The following is an 18,520-nucleotide window of genomic DNA, read 5'->3' on the forward strand; positions in this document are numbered from 1 at the left end:
ACGTCGCTAAAAGTTGAAGCTTTCCAAAACCACAACCTGGCCACGCTTTCCTTCTCTAAACTAGAATTCAGATACTGTACAAAACAAGGACAGCCCTCTGGCTGGTGCTTGTATGATTCATTCACTGACTTAAAACCAACCCTCAGTACAACACTGTGTGAGAGCAGAGCTATAGTTACTGAACTGTCGATTTTGGAGGAGTTCCGCTCCTCAGTGGCCTAGCCGACTATTCAAGGGAGCTCAAGCCACTCAGTCATTATCTCAAACAAGGTCCGTCCTTTGATCTGACACAGAAGTAGCAAATCAGATACCTCCCGTGATTTCATCATAGCAAATCACCACCCAACAATATGGGGTGGTACGGTGGCACAGTTGTTAGCGGGCCCAGATTTGATTCCCGGCTTGGGTCACTGTCTGTGTGGAGTTTGCATGTTCTCCCCGTGTCTGCATGAGTTTCCTCCAGGTGTTCTGGTTTCCTCCCACATTCTGAAAGATGTGCTGGTTAGGTGCATTGGCCCAAACAGGTGCCGGAGAGTGGCGTCTAGGGGAATTTCACAATGGCTTCATTGCAGTGTTAATGTAAGCCTACCTGTGACTAATAAATAAACTTTAACAATATTAACTCAAAGCAATCTCTGACAAGACCTAGGATCCGAATCATAGCTCTGATTAATTGATACCTTAGGTGTGATTTTCTGGCTGTGCTCGCCCCAAGACTGCAAATTCCTGCCTGAGGTCAATGGACCTATGCATGATCTGCCCCCCCTCCCCCTCCCAATTAGGATTCCCATGGCAGGTGGAATGGGACAATTCTGCCACTTGAGTTTACTATTGCCTTTTTCCATTCTCATTCAATGAAAATGCTGCAGCAATTCCTTCAGAATTGAACGACTGTACTCCTGTTGGAGAAATCTGCTAGCCCTTACACCTTCATTCCTTCGTTCTTTTTTCTCCTGCTTTTTATACTGCCTTGGGACATGCTCTATTTTAAAGACAGCTGGATAGTCTTCAGAAATTCTCAATCGTGATGTGAAGAATGTAATTGTTAGTGTGTTAATTGTCGTAGAATCCCTAAAAGCCCAGGAGAAGGCCATTCAGCCCATCAAGTGTGCACCAATTCTCTGACAGAGTATCTTACCCAGCCCCTCTTCCCTCACCTTTTCCTCATAACCCCACACAATCACCATGGCTAATCCATCTAACCTACACATCTTGGGACACAAAGGGGCAATTTAACATGACCGATCCACCTAATCTGCACATCTTTGGGATGTGGGAGGAAACCGGAGCGCTCGGAGGAAACCCACTCAGATACAGGGAGAACGTGCAATCTCCACAGAGACAGTCACCCAATGCTGGGATTGAACCTGGGTCCCTGGCACTGTGAGGCAGTGGAACTAATCATTGTGCCACTATGCCATCATGGTTGTATATGATGTACATTGATGGAGTTTAATATCTATGGGGTAAATTTTCCAGTCTCGCCTGCGGCCAGAATCGTCGCTGACGGGTCGGACAGTTTGACGAGCCGTTTAAAGGTCCGTTGACCTCAGTCTCAGAGCAGCAATGACTGGAATATCCCACCATGTGTTGTTGATGATGCTGGTGGCCTGGTCGTTTGCATGAAATAAAATCCATAACAAAGCAATCAAACATGCCCAATAATTCAGAATTCTGAACTCAGCTTTATTGGACAAAAAGTTTGATTCCATATCGAGTGAGCTTCTCAATGGGAAGAGTAACGATACAGGAAAGGGGAATGGGAAGGACATGAGTGATTCAATCAATAATCCAATGTAACAATTTTCTCACATCTTTTTATTCATTCATGGGACATGGGTGTCGCTGGCTGGCCAGCATTTATTGCCCATCTCTAGTTGCCCTTAGAGGGCAGTTGAGAGTCAACCACATTGCTGTGGCTCTGGAGTCATACGTAGGCCAGGCCAGGTAAAGTCAACAGATTTCCTTCCCTAAAGGACATTAGTGAACCAGATGGGTTTTTAGTGAACCAGTAATGGTTTTATGGTCATCAGTGGATTCTTAATTCCAGATTTTTTTATTGAATTCAAATTCCACCAGCTGCTGTGGCAGGATTCGAACCTGGGTTCCAGAACATCAGCTGAGGTTCTTGATTAAAAGTCTAACGATAATACCAGTAGGCCATGCCTCCCCTCCTCTACTCTTCAATATTTCAGCTTTGCTCTTTTATCATAATTTCATGTTTACTTTAGGCTCACATTGTTTTGTAGGTTTTTGCTCACAGAACAAATTTAGGATTGATTGAGGGAAAATAGTGTTCAAAAATTGTCTACGTTGCGATGAAAGTAGTGCAATTATCAGCCAGAGGGGACAGTCCCTGGCCATATGGAACCAAGGGGTCACTGTGCAATATTTATGAAGACAATAGATTTTTATTATTGTCAAATTTTGAGATTGAAAGTGCCAACAAATATTAAATTAGACAAATGTTGTGGTGAAATTATCGTGGGAAGTAAATTCATGAGCATTTAACAGTGAGGGTGGGATTCTCCAACAGCCCACTGCAGAATGGGGCATGGGCCAAAGTTCAGGACTCCTGAAAGGCGTCAAACCAATGGGGATTTGCCCCACCCATGCCTGTCGGTCTTGATCCGGTTTCCATCCACAGCAATAATTATGCCAACCTGCTAATTGTAACACAACTAACAGGTTTGATGGCCCATTCACCGCCCCCACCACCCTGGCCTTCCTCCACCCCCCCCCCCCCCCCAACACTCCCCCACCGCCCGCACCCCCCCCCCCCCCAAACCATCACCATTCAAATTACAGATCACACAGCCCCCCCCCCTCACTACGCACACACCCTGCAGCCACAACGGTGACCCAACTCCCACTCAGGCCCCCTCAGACACCTACTCAAACCTTCCCCTTCCCTCTCAGACCTTCAGTCAGTCTCCCCTTCAGGTCACGTGCCTTGGCAGTGCCAACAGTGCACTGCCCCCTGGGACTGACACCCTGGGCCCAAAGGGGCATCAAAGAGATAGGTCCAGTGGCCACTTGCCCCACTGCTGCTGCCGCCAGGCTAAAGAGAAAGGGCCCTTCAAGGGTGTTGGGGGTTGAGTGGTCCGGACTAGGGCACGGGTTTGATCTCAGTACTCTCTATGGGGAATGGTGTGTTATTGTTGGGCTGCCCCTTCTAGTCCTGGCAGACCTGAAGATCACCTCCGGCATGGTGATTTCAAGCATTCTTATGATCAACATTTGCATTCCTGCCTATCAGTGGTGAAAATTCTGAAGTGTCCAGGTCACTTTAATCTACATAGCCCCCTAGTCACCTGGCAGGATTTTAAATCATTGCAACACTCCATTATGCAGCAGAGATTTTCCCCCTCTCCTTGTCAGAAGCTGCAGGTGTGAGGAGAATGAACGGTTTAACCTCCTCTTTTGCGGACCATTTTATTGATCATGAAGGAACCAAAGCTGTAAATGTTTAGTTAGGAACAATGGAGGTACTTGAGATGCATTCAAGCGTGAAGGGAAATGTATATAAACACAGCTGGCTGAAGCCTGAGTAGAAATCTATTAAGCTGGCAATGGAAGCAGCATTTTGAAAGAGATAGTGTTTTTCAATGAAATAGAGAGGGTTTTAAAGGTTTCAGTTTGCTAGGAAGGCTCAGAGAATGCAAATCAAAGCTGTGTGAATACATTGAGGATGAGTGCACATCTGTGGAGATTGAAAGCCTTCCACCCCACCCCATTCCCCAGGTGAAATTAACATCTCCTCTCTGTCCAGAGGACTTCAAAGGGGTCTGCAGTTTCTGACAGGAAGAGAGAGAAATCTCTGTCGCAGAATGGAGTACTACAGTGATACTAAAGGCTGCAGGCGACTGGGGGAGGGGGACAGGGGTGGGCATGGAGGTTAAAGTGACCTGGTCACTTCAGCGTTTTCATAGCTGGTTGGCAAAAATGAAAATGTTGATCACAGTGCAGTCTGAAATCACCGTGCCAGGGGTGATCTTCAAGTCTGCCAAGGCTAGAAGGAGCAATCCAGCCATATGACCCCCATCCCTGAGGACACTGGCAAAGTCAACCTCTTGCCCCCAGTCCGAGTCCATTTGAGGAATCTTTCCTCTTTCGTCTAACAGCAGCAGAGGGGTAAATAGCCTCTGGACCTACTTCCTTGATCTTTCCCCCACCCACTCATGGTCCAACACAGCAGGCTAGTGTGTCAGTGTCAGGGTGCCAGAGGGCAGTGCACTGTTGGCCCTGCCAAAGAACATGGCCTAAAGGTGGCCCTGAGTGGTGTGTCTGAGGGAGGAGGGGGGAGCTGAGTCAGGGTGTGAGTCATGAGGGAGGCTGAGGTGGGAGAGGGGCTGGGTGGGTGGCTGAGTGGGGTGTCTGAGAGGGAGGGGTGGCTGAGTGGGTGGTCTAAGGGGGGAGAGGGCTGACTAGGATGTCTGTGGAGGGGTTCTGAGTGGGGTCTGAGGAGGAGGGGTGACTGATTTGGGGTTTTAGGGGGTGGGCGTTGATTGGGGGTGTGCAGGGGACTGATATTGGGGGGGGGGAGCATGGGGGTCAGGTCAGGTCACCCTCCTGCTTGTGTGGTTTTGGGGATAGGGGCAGTGACCAATTATTTGTGGGTGAGGGGGAGGATGCCCCTCTTTTGTGAGGGGTTGGTGGTGTTCCAATGGTCAGAGATGGTCATCATTTCATTTTGGGGGGGAGGAGGGTCTTGCCTCTTAGCGTGGAGATCTTTAAAATTGACACCTCGATCTCAACAGCGGGGGCTAGCCAGCAGGTTCCCGGAGATGAGCTCATTTGTATCATTCAGGTGGGTGAATCCCACCTGTCAGATGCTGCCAGCGTCAGTGGACAATACTCCCATTTTCCTGTTTGTGAGGGCACTTAACCTGAAAACAGGAGAATTCCGGCCTCAGTTTAATTCTGACATTGTGGGCACATTTGCTCTGTTAATTCAGGCCATTGGAGAATTTGAAATTACTTGTTTAGAATAAGGAGTGAACAATTAACTATCCAAATTAAATACAATTATTTCCTTTGATTTTAAAAATACTGAAGTGTTGCAAATGCTTATTGGAGCAGCACAGTTTAGTGCATTCAATTTACATGTCTAGGCCTCAAGTTAGTAATGATTTTTCTAATTAGTTTTCGATATGAACATTATCCCACTCAAAGCCAATGGTGTACCATTTAATGCAATGTTACTGTGTTCAGTATTGGAATTAAGTCAGAATATTGGATTCCTCATCAGGTTTCTCAGAGATGATAATTCAAATTGAATCATTTATTGATTTGAGTATTAATTTTAGCAATTGGTTTCAAGGGAATAGCAAATTTTAGGGCAGTAGCAGTAATCTTGAATAGAAAATATTTTCTCTGGTTTCTATCTTTTTTTCCAATTTAAAAATAGTTAAGAAATCTCTCAAGAATGTTAATAGCTTGGAATATGCAAAATCTTGCACAATATTTCAATACTGAAATTGGAAATTAAATTTAAATAAAATCATATACTATTTGGTTCGTTTGTGGCACAAGACTAGTTTTCCCTATGTCGAACTCCCAATTGTTAAATGGTAAAGCTGGTCAAATTGATGCACATGGTTGTCTCAAGTCTGTTTTCATCGAATCCCTACAGTGCAGGAGGAGGCCATTTGGTCCATCGAGTCTACACCCACTCCCCAGCAGAGCATCCCACCCAAGCCCCATCCCCCACTCCCTATCTCCATTTACCCTACTAATCATTCTAACCTACACATCTTGGGGCGCAATTTGGCATGGTCAATCAGCCTAACCTGCATATCTCTGGACTTTGGGAGAAAACTGGAGCACCCTGAGGAAAGACACGCAGACATGGGTAGAGCGTAAAATCTCCACACAGACAGTTACCCAGGGCTGGAATTGAACCAGGGTCCCTGGAACTATGGGGCAGTGGTGCTAACTACTGTGCCGCCCTTAATTAAAATGCTTGAGTAGAACAGGGCAGCATTTGAGTATATCGCGATTCATCTTCTTGAGTTCCCTGTCCAAAGGCAAGTCTTTGGCAGTTATTCATTGAACTACAGCAAAGTGGCGTGATTTCTTTTTATTTGGGGTAGGATGTGAAGGCAGACCCCGGGCCTGTCTTGGCGAAAAACCTCATGATGTTGGCATTAATCTGATCCACATACTAGCCATCTAGCCAACTGAGCTGACTGCTCCCCATATAATCCAATATTCTATCCCAATTATAGGCAGAACAAAGAAATGAATCTGAAATTAAGATTTAGGTGCGTGTAAATCAGTACTGGGACTAATATTGATTTGGCATGGAACAGTCTGGGAATGGGTGTATATTTGTATTCTGTTGCCCATCCATTGACTCTGTCTACACTTTCTGCTGCCTCGGAAAAACAACCAGCAGAATCAAGGACCCTACACACTCCGGACATACTCTCTCTCACTTTCTTCCATTGGGCAAAAGATACAAAGGTCTGTGATCACGTACCAACTGACTCAAGAGCAACTTCTTCCCTGCTGCCATCAGCCTTTTGAATGGACCTACTTCATACTACATTGATCTTTCTCTACACCCTAGCTATGACTGTAACGCTACATTTTTCCCTCCTTCCCTTGTCCCGATGTACTCTACAAATGGTATGTTTCGTATGTACAGCGCGCAAGAAATAATACTTTTCACTGTATCCCAATACATGTGACAATAATAAATCGAATCAATATTATTCTCTTGTCTGGAATGGCAAATCGCAAATAAAAACTGGATCTAAATTTCAAGGGCAGGGACAATTCCTGTGTGTTTGCAATTCAGAAATACTCCAGGGATACTGCCCCATCTGTTCATTTTCTTTACTTTGTATAAATGATTTATTCAGTCCTCCTTATTGTTTTATCCTGCTTTCAAATGGTAATAAAAAATAGTGAAATACATGATACAACGCATGAGACGACACAATGGGATAAAATGGATTATCGGGACTATAACATTAAAGATGTTTTAAAATAATTAGCCACTTGTAGTAAACGTGTTAATATTTTCACAGATTTCCTAATGGTCTCAGCTATCTTAATATACGAGTAACAAAGTTATGTTATTTGTCTACAACGACAGGGTGACACTGGCCGCCCCGGTGATGAAGGAAAGGAAGGATTGCCTGGACTGCCGGTAACTGCTGCTTACGTTAATTAATAGTGTCCCGTTCCATTCAAACTCAAAACTGTTTGCTGCATTTAATCATTAGCTAAGGCATCTGATTAAAGTTCACTTATTGTTTAAAAACTGGATACAGTCAACTCATTCAATCCATGTATTGTCCCCAAGCAAGATCCCAGTTACTGTCCATGCTTGGTACCTGGTCCAATAAGTCTGTGGTGGAGAGGGTACAGCAGGTCTCTGGGGTTCAGGATCAGGGGTCGAGGAAGCAGCCAGGATAGGTGTTGATAATTGACGTCCATTGCTACTGGGAAAATGATTGATGTTCATCACTGCTGAAAGACCTCACACACTTATCTGAGGACAGAATAGGCACAATTGTGATGCATCTACAACTGAACTGCGAGCGTAGACCATACAAGAAGCAAGCTGGATGTAATGTACTTGATGAACTGTAAGAGTAAGAACTTCAGAGAAGGAGAAAACCTTGTGGGTGGGAAATTTTTAACAAGGAAATTAAATGAATGAAAATACTTTTTACCTGGATGGCACGTGTATTATCTTAAAGCCAAGGTTCCTTCCTAAAAAAGCTATTTATAAGAGAGGCTCATATGGAAGTACATTGGTTGGAATTTTCTGGTCATTTACACCCTGTCGCGACTGCAAGTGAGGACGGAGAATTTGGCAGTCAGCCAAATTTCTGTCCCCTGCAGCGGGACTGGAGAATCCTGCCAGAGTGAACGGCCGAAGAATTCCCCCCATTTTGCGCAGGTCGCACTATTTTATACCGTCAAAATAAAACTGCTGTTGTTTTGTGCTTCATTTGCAGGGTCCACATGGAGCAAAGGTAAGCAGTCCCCCAATCAGTTCAGGGTGTGCACCAATGTATCTAGGTACAAGTTTGGTTTGTTCATGAATTTAAAAAGTGCGTCAAGGTTAAAAACAGTCAAAGCTTTCTTAAGGTCAAATAACCATAGCTCATAATATCAGACCACAGAAAAAGAATGCTTGTTGTTTGTGATATGAAATTGTTCTTATGATATTGGTACTTACTAAGTTTTGGGAAACATTCAGTGAAGTGTGTCTGGAATGTACAGCGGAATTCTCTGGCTGTGCTAGTCTAAAAGCCTGAAGTTCCAGCCTGACTGTCAGTGGGCCTTCATATTGTCCACAATCCGCTACAATTGCGGTGTCAGATGAAGCGGGAGAATTCCAGCCACAGTGCGTGAAGGGATAACGGCTAGAAATTCAGTAATAACTTTCAAAAGGGAATTGGATAAACAGTTGAAGAGGAAGGATTTGCAGGTTTGTGAGGAGAGAGAAATGGATAACTCTTTCAAGGCGTCTACTCAGGACCAGGAGACTACCTTCTGCACTGTCACTCCACTGTTATATGCGTTTGACTTCAGTAAAACGGTAGAGAAACGACATGTGAATTTGTCGGTGATTAAGATGAATTCTTTTTATTCATTCATGGGACATGGGCGTCGCTGGTTGGACCAGTATTTGAAAGCGAACTCTAATTGCCCTTGGGAAGGTGGCAGTGAGCTGCCTCCTTGAATCGCTGCAGCCCATGTGATGTAGGTAAATCCATAGCGCTGTTAGGGAGGGAGGGAGTTTCAGGATGTTGACCCAGCAACAGCAAAACTACAGCAAATCAGGATGGAGAGTGTTTTGGAGGTGGCAGTGTTCCCATGTGTCTGCTGTCTTTGTCCTTCTAGATGGTAGAGGTTGTGGAGTTTGAAGGGTTTTTGAGGGTTTGTGGGTCTAGGAAGTCTTGGTGGTTTCTAGCAGTGTATCTCTGATTTCTACCTGATGGTGTTTTCAGTAAATAACACAGAATCCCTGCTAGGTGCCCACTCTGCCCATTCTGCCTGGTGCCCATTCTGCCTGGCACCCACTCTGCCCATCTCTGCCAGGCGCCCACTGTATTAATGTTGGTGGATTATTGTTTTCTCAGACGATCTGATTTCCCTCCTGTTTGTTACAGAACAGGCTGCAGACTGCCCAAAACTCAAGAGATGTATTTAATAATTAGATGAACCATATCAATTCGGCTCAAGGGTCATTACACACCATTGCTCTGTTAATTATTCTCTGTTGGAATAGTGGATATAATGGATATATTTGGCCTGGGGTAAGAGGGAGAGATGAATCATATTTCCTCTGCTACAGCTTTTTTCTGAGGAAAGAGAGGCTGTGTTTGTGTGAGTGATCAATCGGTTAGGGATGGGATTGGATCTGGATGTGATATCTCTGAGCCTGCTATTAGCTGCTGTCAAAATTCACCTAAGAGTGAGCTGCAAGTGTCAAACGTGTAAGGAATCGAGTTTGTTTTCCATCTTAACTGCTGGGCAGGAATGGGGTGCTTCCACAATGAAAATTGCAGAACATTTACCACCCTGACTTTGCCCCATCAGTGAAGTCTACTCTTTTGCTGACGGCCTTAAAATGGGAAACCCGGGTGCTCTGAATGCCTGAGTTGAGGCCTGACGGAAGTTTGAAGTATCAATGGCCCTCGGCAAGATTTGCCCATTGGTACCTGCCCGTGAGTGACCTGTTCAGATGTTTCTAATGGGACCTGTGTGAACCATTCTAAACATCTCAAGTAAGGCTTTTAATCATTTTTTGTCAGATAAGGATGCCCGTCGTCCTCAATCTTGCAATTGCCTCCATTATTCTTCCTTTGTTCATGGTGGCAATCATAAAATCCCTACAGCGCAGAAGGTGTTCGTTCAGCCCATCAAGCCTACACCAACAACAATCCCACCCAGGATCTATCCCTTTAACTTTATGTATTTACCCCACTAATCCCCCCCGACACTAACAACCAATTTAGCATGTTCAATCCACGTAATCTGCATGTTTTTTGACTGTTGGAGGAAACTGGAACGCCTGGAGGAAACCCACACACACACGGGGAGAACGTGCAAACTCCACACACAAGTGACCGAGGTCAGAATTGAACCCAGGTCCCTGGCACTGTGAGGCAGCAGTGCTAACCACTGCGCCACCGTGCTGCCCTAGCTCCATTCCATGACGAAGCTCCAGAAATTCCCACCATGCTGATAGGGAAGCTATACTCATTTATTGCAAACAGCTGGTCAGCTAGATGAACGCAAAATGCTGGAATCTGAAATAAAAACAAAAATGCTGGAATCTGAAATAAAAACAAAAATGCTGGAATCTGAAATAAAAACAAAAATGCTGGAAAATCTCAGCAAGTCTGACAGCATCTGTGGAGAGAGAGAGTAGAGCCAACGCAGCTCTGATGACAAATCATCCAGACTCAAAACATTGGCTCTACTCTCTCTCCACAGATGCTGTCAGATCTGCTGAGATTTCTAGCTTATCAACTGGGCCTACCTGCTGAAATGGGTCAGGTCTCTGACCATTTCCATCAGGGAGATGGTCCCCTCTTCCTTCTGATGGATGCAGTGATACAAAAATCTGTACCAGCGTGTTAAAGATGAGGCAAAATTGGCAACACAAGTGAAGAGGTCGTGGGGGAGGTGGGGGGGGGGAGGGATGCAGATATATTTGAGGGTGGGAAATCATTGCACAAACCAAGCACACACTCATAGTTTAACCTGATCCTCGATAGCTGCTATGTGTCAAAATTTTGCTTCTCATCACTTCATGATATTGTACTGCGTTACTGCTACTATAATTGTACATTTATTTATCAATAATAAATATAACTCTCTTTGCAAGATGATAAAGAAATTGATTAACTCTGTCAATGGTTCTCAGGGGCTGAAAGGATTTCCGGGAATGCCAGGGCCTAAAGGCAATGCAGGACCGCCAGTAAGTAAGAACTTTGCTTTGTATAAACAGACCCACATCCACAGTTACATTCCTACATCAGTCTAATTTATCTCCCTTGGTGCCTCTTATCAAGGTAACCTTTGTGATCGTTGGGCTTGCAGCATATCTTTTACTCTGGAAAAGGGAAGGGGAGAAGGGTGGGTGGATAGGAAGGAGAATGGGGACGTAATTGATGAGTTGGGGTCTCCTCTCACTATTTTAGTAGCCAACTGTTGCCAACTCTTTCTGTTAGAATCATAAAATACCAATAGTGCAGAAGGAGGCCATTTGGCTCAACGAATCTGCATCACAACAATCCAACCCAGGCCCTATCCCCTTAAACCCCTTACCTACCCTGCTGATCCCCCTGACACTAATGGCCAATCAATCTAACCGGCACATGTTTGGACTGTGGGAGGAAACAGGAGCACCCGGAGGAAACCCACGCAGACACGGGGAGAACATGCAAACTCCACGCAGACAACGATCTGAAGCCGGAATTGAATCTGGGTCCCTGGCGCTGTGAGGGAGCAGCGCAAACCACTGTGCCACCGTACCGCTCACATTTGGAGGAGGTATTTAGAAATCAATGGGAACAGATGGGCTTTCCTTCAGTGGCATCATCAGAGGGCGTATAATCAATGAGATTCAGCCTAGACAGTCTTTTTCAGAGTCACATAATTGAATATGTAACCAAGGCAATACTTTGAGCAAGAAATACTCCCCTAACAATTCCCTTTCAGCATATAGTTACTGCACATGAATATAGTACACTCTGTTTATACTGAATAGGAATTCAGTGCTGTAATTACGGCATGGACTAAGATCAGGAGTTGTAGGACAGTGAGTAAGAGATAGGTAAGATTTTCAATTAAAACCTTCTGTCGAAACTGAAGGTTTGGAGAATGGAAGCTCCTGAATAACGAACAACCCATCCAAATAGAGAGATGATGTCTATTTATTAGTGTCACAAGTAGGCTTACATTAACATTGCAATGACATTACTGTGAAAATCCCCCAGTTGCCACATCCCAGCATCTGTTCAGGGACACTGAGGGAGAAATTAGCACAGCCAATGCACCTAATCACACATTTTTTGGACTGTGGGAGGAAACTGGAGAACCCGGAGGAAGTCTGCACAGACAAGGGGAGAACGTGCAGACTCTGCAGTGACCCAATCTGGGAATTGAATCCAAGGCCTAGGCACTGCGAGGCAGTAATGCTAACCACTGTACCACCAGGCTGGCATGAAGTTAATGGATTGAATGACCTGCAACCTTCTAAGAGGAAACAAAGAAGGCAATTGTTCAATGATAATCAGTACAATATTGCTAATGTGGTCTGAGGATGTGCTGACAGGTTAATACATTGAAATGTAAGCAATTAGCATTTGGTATCTGACTTTGCTGTGAACAAAAGTGCATCCTTGAAAGGATGCTGTACAATCATAAAACATTGATTTCGACATTGAGTTAATGCCCTCTGAATAGAAGTGTACTATTGGACGTGTGCTAAGTTGGAATGTTTGAGGAAATTCAAGCCTAAGTTAGAGAGCACATCAAATAGTGAACCTGCACGGCCAATAAAGTGCTTTTTGAACTGTAAGTAGTAGTTAGTATAGCACTGGACAAGAGAGCCGATAGGAGGAGGAACATTTCCCACATCATTGCTCATCCTCATCATCGGGTGAACCAACCAATGAAAAATCCCGATATTGGTTGCTATGAGATGACACAGTGACACAGTGCTTAGCACAGCTGCCTGGCAGTGCCAGGGACTTGGGTTCAATTCCGCTTTCTGGTGACTGTGCAGAGTTTGCATGTTCTGCATGGGTTTCCTCCGGTCCGAAAGACATGCTGGTTAGGTGCATTGGCCACGCTAAATTCTGTTTACCCGAACAGGCATCGGAGTGTGGCAACTGGGGGATTTTCGTAGTAACTTCATATTAATGTAAGCCTATTTGTGACATTGATAAATAAACTTTAATCTCGAATGTAGAGATAGGCAGGTATTCAAGTCACTAATTTGTACTTGAGGCAAAAATCAGAAGGCATATTAGTGATTTGATTGTGTAACAAGAATGCTTCCATTTCCTTTAGGGTCTTCCTGGTCCTCCTGGCCCACCAGGACCTTCACTGAAGCTTTCTGACGAGGAATTCCAGGTAAGCAGTGTATTCAGTCCCTACACAATTGCTTCTCACAACATAGATGTTCTCACTCAAAGGTGCCACTGGAGAGTTGCTCCATTGGCATCAGCTATGCCTATTTACTTTGACTTGAAAGCAGAAACAATGCTTTAATCAGTTTTGCTATCACAGAGCCATTACTGCTGAACTAATTGTCATCCATGCACGAACGCTTACAATAGTAAATTGCACTGGGAGGGGAGTGTTTGCTGTTTTATTTTTCCCACTTTCTTTAGCATCAGGGCGGCTTGTAACACCTCCCCTGTTGTTGGTATTGAGCTGCTGACTCAGTGTAAATAGCGCTGAAGCCTTCCTGATCTGTGTAGCTCAGTGGCATACTTGGCAATGGTTCTGCCGGCTGATCCCGGTAACAGGACTTTCAATCAGGAACCTGACCTTCCGGTTGCTTGCCATTTTAACACACGATCCTGCTGCAATGTTCCAGTGAAGCTGAACACAAACTGGAGGAACAACATCTCATCTTCCAGCTAAGCTTTCTATCTCAACATCGAATTCAACAACTTCAGATAACTAGTTCTACCCCACCTGGGCCCCTTTATTTTCATTTAATTTAGTTTTTAATTTCTCGCTACCTTTTTATTTCTTTTATTGACTTTTTTCATTTTTCTTCCCCCCACTCTTTCCCCCTATTGTATCCCCCCTTTTCTCAATTTTACCTCTCTTCCCCCTCCATCCAATCTTCATCTGTCACAGTTTACCTTCTGATTTCTTCTCTGCTGTTTGGCCATTCACACCCTCTATTCTCTCTCTGGACTGCCATTAGCAGCCTTTCCCCTTGTTTTTGTGGCTCTGACTCATCTTTCGTTACCCTTATCCCACTGTATAAATATCCACTTTCTCTTTCTTTTAGCTTTGACAAAGGGTCATCTGGACTCGAAATGTCAGCTCTTGTCTCTCCTTACAGATGCTGCCAGACCTGCTCAGATTTTCCAGCACTTTCTGTTTTGGTTTCAGATTCCAACATCTGCAACAATTTGCTTTTATCCAGTAACATGTAAACTGTCCACGTCACAAATTATACAGAACCCTGCATTCCTGTCTACGTCCAATTTAATTCAGGATGTGCCAGTCTTTCAGTGGCATAGCCAAAAGTAAAGGTGTGGCAGCTATCCACAAAACCTTGAGACCTGAGATAGCAGGTGAGTTCAGGAGAGCAGTCATGTTAGACTCCAAACATTGAGGGAGATTTCTACCCCTCCCCTCACTGTGTGTTTTGGGTGGTGGAGGTCACCCGCTATTGGCCAGTGGTGGAATCTTCCAGTCCCATCAGCGTCAACGGGGGTTTCCCATTGTTCGTACCTTCCACCACCAGGGGAGCTAGAGCAGGAGGTCGCTGATGGTGGGACCAGAAGACCCAGCAGTGGGAACAGCTGGAAAGTTCCACCCGAGTGTTTCTCTCTCTATAGACAACGCCAGACCCACTGAGTTTTTCCAGCACTTTCTGTTTTTAGTTAAGGTCTCCATCTTCTGCAGTATTTTGCTTTTGTTGAAGCAGTTGAGTAGCTAGGGCTAGAGCAAAGTGGTGCTCAGCCAAGTTCTCTGGGGGCGATTTTCCAGCCTCACCGCACCTGGCACAGATCACACTGATGCTGGAAATTTGCGTGCAGGCCTAAATACGAGTTTTGCCCTGGGTGCCAGCCAGCTTGCAGTTGTTCCGGTCCCCTGCCACTGGTGCAAATCTGATATCTCTCAAAAAGTAGCGTTTAAAAATGCCTAGCCTGTTCAACGCCAAACATTCCCAGCTTCCAGAATCCTCCAACCTGCAAGTGCAGCGCAAACACAGCAAGAATCACTACTGGTCTCCACCAGCAGAGACCAGGCTGAATGGCCATGCCAGGTAGGTGGCGGGGGAGTCTTGGAGGCAATTGAAGCCCTGAGTTGGTCAGAGATATGGCTGTCCCGTGTCCATCCTGGCCCTGAAGGTGGAGGTGAGGGAGGACAGCAGTGCAGGGGGTGAAGGGCAGTAGTGGGGAGGGAGGGGGCAGCAGTTGTAGCGGGAGGGGGGGGGGGTGGCGGGAGGCAGAGCTCAGAGGTCATTGGAGCCACAGGGTAGTCAGGGATATGGCTGGGCTGTGCCCATCTGGCCTGACGGTGAGGGGGGAGAGGGCGGGGAAGGGTGGCTGGGGGTCTTCCAGTGCACTAAGATCGCAGCACCCTTTCCGAATGGTGCCCAATCGCTTTGCAGCCAGGCTCACCGGCATGATTAGGCCCGACCCCTCCCAGGAACTGCATGTAATTCGCCACTCTCCCAAAAAGTATGTGATGATTGCGTGGTGGGTGGTGCCGGACTGACCAGGTGCAGATTGCTCCAGCTTTCTCACTGTTATGACACCTGGTCACTTTTTGAGACAATTCCACCAATTGGAGATTGAAAATTTGTCATCTCAGTATTGTCACTTTGGGAGTCCATTCTAAACAATTTGAACATCGGTAACTGTTACTCTCAATCTTCAACTATACGTAGAAGTACTTGCTTTTGTGATACAATTGACTATTAAATGTACTTGGATTATCCTTTTTACATTTCAAGGTATGGTAAGACTATAAATTGAACAGGAGTGCATAATAGATACTTTAACAACATCTTAACATATTAACGTGACGTCAAGGTGTTATTCGTAAATGTTGGTGAGGGAGACAGGTCAGAATTGCTTTAAAACTATCAGAACATGTTTATCACAGTGCATTGAGCTGAATAAATTATTCTCAAGATATCGCTGATGTTGCCACGGCTGCTCTTTATTCCCTGTTCCTAGTTGCCTTGTAAAAGTGCTGACGATGTGTCACCTTGAACTATCAGCAGTTAAGAGTGTGAGGAAAAAGTCACACGTTTGCCAGACAGGATCAGGGTGGCAGAATTCCCTTGCTCGTTAAACTCACAACGTGCCAACAGCTTCTTCTGGTGTTATAGCATTAAGTTTCACAGCTTGCTATTGTGGGATTTGAACTCTCAACACTTCCAAACCCCACCATTTAGGAGGGGAAGACTCCCTGACATAAATAACACCATTATGTTGAAAAGGAAACCACAAAGGCTTTTCAAGTTCTGTTGAGTAGAAACATAGAATCCCTACAGTGCAGGAGGGGGCCATTCGGCTTATCGAGCCTGCACTGACCACAATCCCGCCCAGGCCCTATTCCCGCCCAGGCCCTATTCCCATTAACCCACGTTTTTACCCCGCTAATCCCCCTAACACTAAAGGACTGTTTAGCATGGCCAACCCACACTTTTTTCGGACTGAGAGGAAACCAGAGCACCTGGAGGAAACCCACGCAGACTTTGCACAGTCACCCCAGGCCGGAATCGAACCCGGGTCCCTGGCGCTATGGGACAGTAGTGCTAACCACTGTGCCACTGTACTTGGGTGTGGGGACAACAGGTTATACGCACAGCTGAAATGAATGGCAAGCGAATTGTCATTATACTGCTGATCCATCGGGGTTTCCTGATCTGTGCTCCATTATTCCCTTGAAGGTTGCAAACCTGATTTGTGTAAGTCTTCCAATGTATGGAGAAGGATCTCAGCTCACTTGGCTTAGTTTCGTTCTAAACAAGTCCCAGTCTTAAACCAGTTTCTGTGATATAAAAATGTCAATTCTATATTTTTTTATTTCAAAAATGTACTTTACTCATTAACAAAAACTCTCAAATAAGCCATTGCAGAACGCCATAGCCAATAATTACAACATTGTAAAATTCCAATACTATACCATGTTCATTTACAGGACATTACATTCACTTCATTTCAGTACGTGAAACTATACATTCGTTAGGTTTACTCTGCTGTTTTTTTTTTGACATTGACATTGACGTAAAAATGTCAATTCTAATTGGCTAGATAGACCAGTTCAAATTTCTGGCCCTCTGACTTGTTGATATTTTATTAACGGGGTCACCTGTAAATGTGACCACAATTTACGCCACCTCACTGTCCATCATTAGACACATTTGCATGTGGATGTCACCATGTGGCTTTATTGGAAAGAACTGGGAATGTTTCAATCATTTCCCAATAACACTTCTGAGCTGGAGATTTTTAAATGCTATGCCTTAGAAAAGTAAGAGCATAAATATTGACTAAAGCAAATTAGTATCTCATTAGTAAGCTGCATTAATTAGTGACCGCCACCCTGTGTTTAGTAAAATTTGTTAATGTCACCAAACACCCAACGTTTTGCCTGGAATGTGTAGTTTAATACAGGCAACATGTCCCAAGTGGCATGGCCTGGCACTGGGCTGCTACATTAAATTAAGTGGGACCAAACCCTGTACTTAAAAATGCCTAAACAAGCGCTGGCTTTCAGTCTAATGTCTTGGAGGTACTATTTTAAGTTTTATTCATGTCACAAGTAAGCTTACATTAACACTGCAGTGACGTTACTGTGAAAACCTCCTAATCGCCACACTCTGGCACCTGTTTGGGTACACTGTGGGAGAATTTAACACAGCCAATGGACTTAACTAGCACATCTTTCAGATTTGTGGGAAGAAACCGGAACAGCCAAAGGAAACTCACGTGGGACACGGAGAACATCAGACTCCCAACTGACAGTGACCCAAGCCGGAATCGAACCCAGGTCCCTGGCATTGTGAGGCAGCAGAGCTAACCACTGTGCCATCGGGCCACCCTGTACATGACTGCATCATATCACAAAATCCAAGCACACTTTGTACTCGCCTTCACCCCAACTGCCAACATTCTTGATGGTCCAACTATAAATCTTGTCAAATCCCACCAGGTAGTATCACAATGGCCCTCTGTCTTCAGCTTTGAATAAATTATATCAGAGATTTATTTCAAATTCTACACCTCCAAACTAGCCGCGAAGTATGCAATAAATTCTAACGCTCGGGGTACTTCTGAGGAAACGCCTGCCTGCAGTTTTTCTGTGCTTTGTGATTTATTCTTTGTCTTCTATTGACAGGTACTTTTGAGCAAAGCACGCGGTGCAGATTCACAGAATATCTGGAAGGCGCTGGAAAAGTTAAATATGGAGATTCGGTATATTGTTGCCCCGCCCACTGGAACCAAAGCCAACCCTGCCTCAACCTGTAAAGAACTAAAGCTATGTCAGCCACAGCTTCATGATGGTAAGGCGAACCGTATACCCGCAATAGCGTTGGCATCCTTCAGTCTGTGTGTTAATCCACTTCTGGTTGAAGAAATGGACGAGTCTTCTCATGGATGGCACAGTGGCACAATGGTTAGCACTGCTGCCTCACATAACCAGGGGCCCCGGTTCGATTCCCGGCTTGAATCACTGTCTGTGTGGAGTTTGCACATTCTCCCCATGTCTGCGTGGGTTCCCTCCAGGTGTTATAGTTTCCTCCCACTGTACAAAGACTGTGACTAAAAAG

At 45.1% G+C, this 18,520-nt stretch overlaps 1 protein-coding gene across 2 annotated transcripts in view; it reads left to right on the forward strand.

The window, feature by feature from the left end:
• LOC145358357 (uncharacterized) overlaps positions 1-18,520 on the forward strand; it is a 112,869-nt gene that overhangs the window by 85,541 nt on the left and 8,808 nt on the right. For both annotated transcript variants that reach the window (XM_080212315.1, XM_080212314.1), the window contains exons 37-41: positions 7,106-7,159; positions 7,977-7,994; positions 10,901-10,954; positions 13,054-13,116; positions 18,088-18,253. In XM_080212315.1, the coding sequence (XP_080068441.1) occupies positions 7,106-7,159; positions 7,977-7,994; positions 10,901-10,954; positions 13,054-13,116; positions 18,088-18,253 (355 nt within the window). The remainder of the gene's footprint in view (positions 1-7,105; positions 7,160-7,976; positions 7,995-10,900; positions 10,955-13,053; positions 13,117-18,087; positions 18,254-18,520) is intronic.

The sequence above is a fragment of the Carcharhinus amblyrhynchos genome, chromosome 25 (genome assembly GCF_965287045.1).
Source record: "Carcharhinus amblyrhynchos chromosome 25, sCarAmb.v2.hapA, whole genome shotgun sequence".
Taxonomy (NCBI): domain Eukaryota; kingdom Metazoa; phylum Chordata; class Chondrichthyes; order Carcharhiniformes; family Carcharhinidae; genus Carcharhinus; species Carcharhinus amblyrhynchos.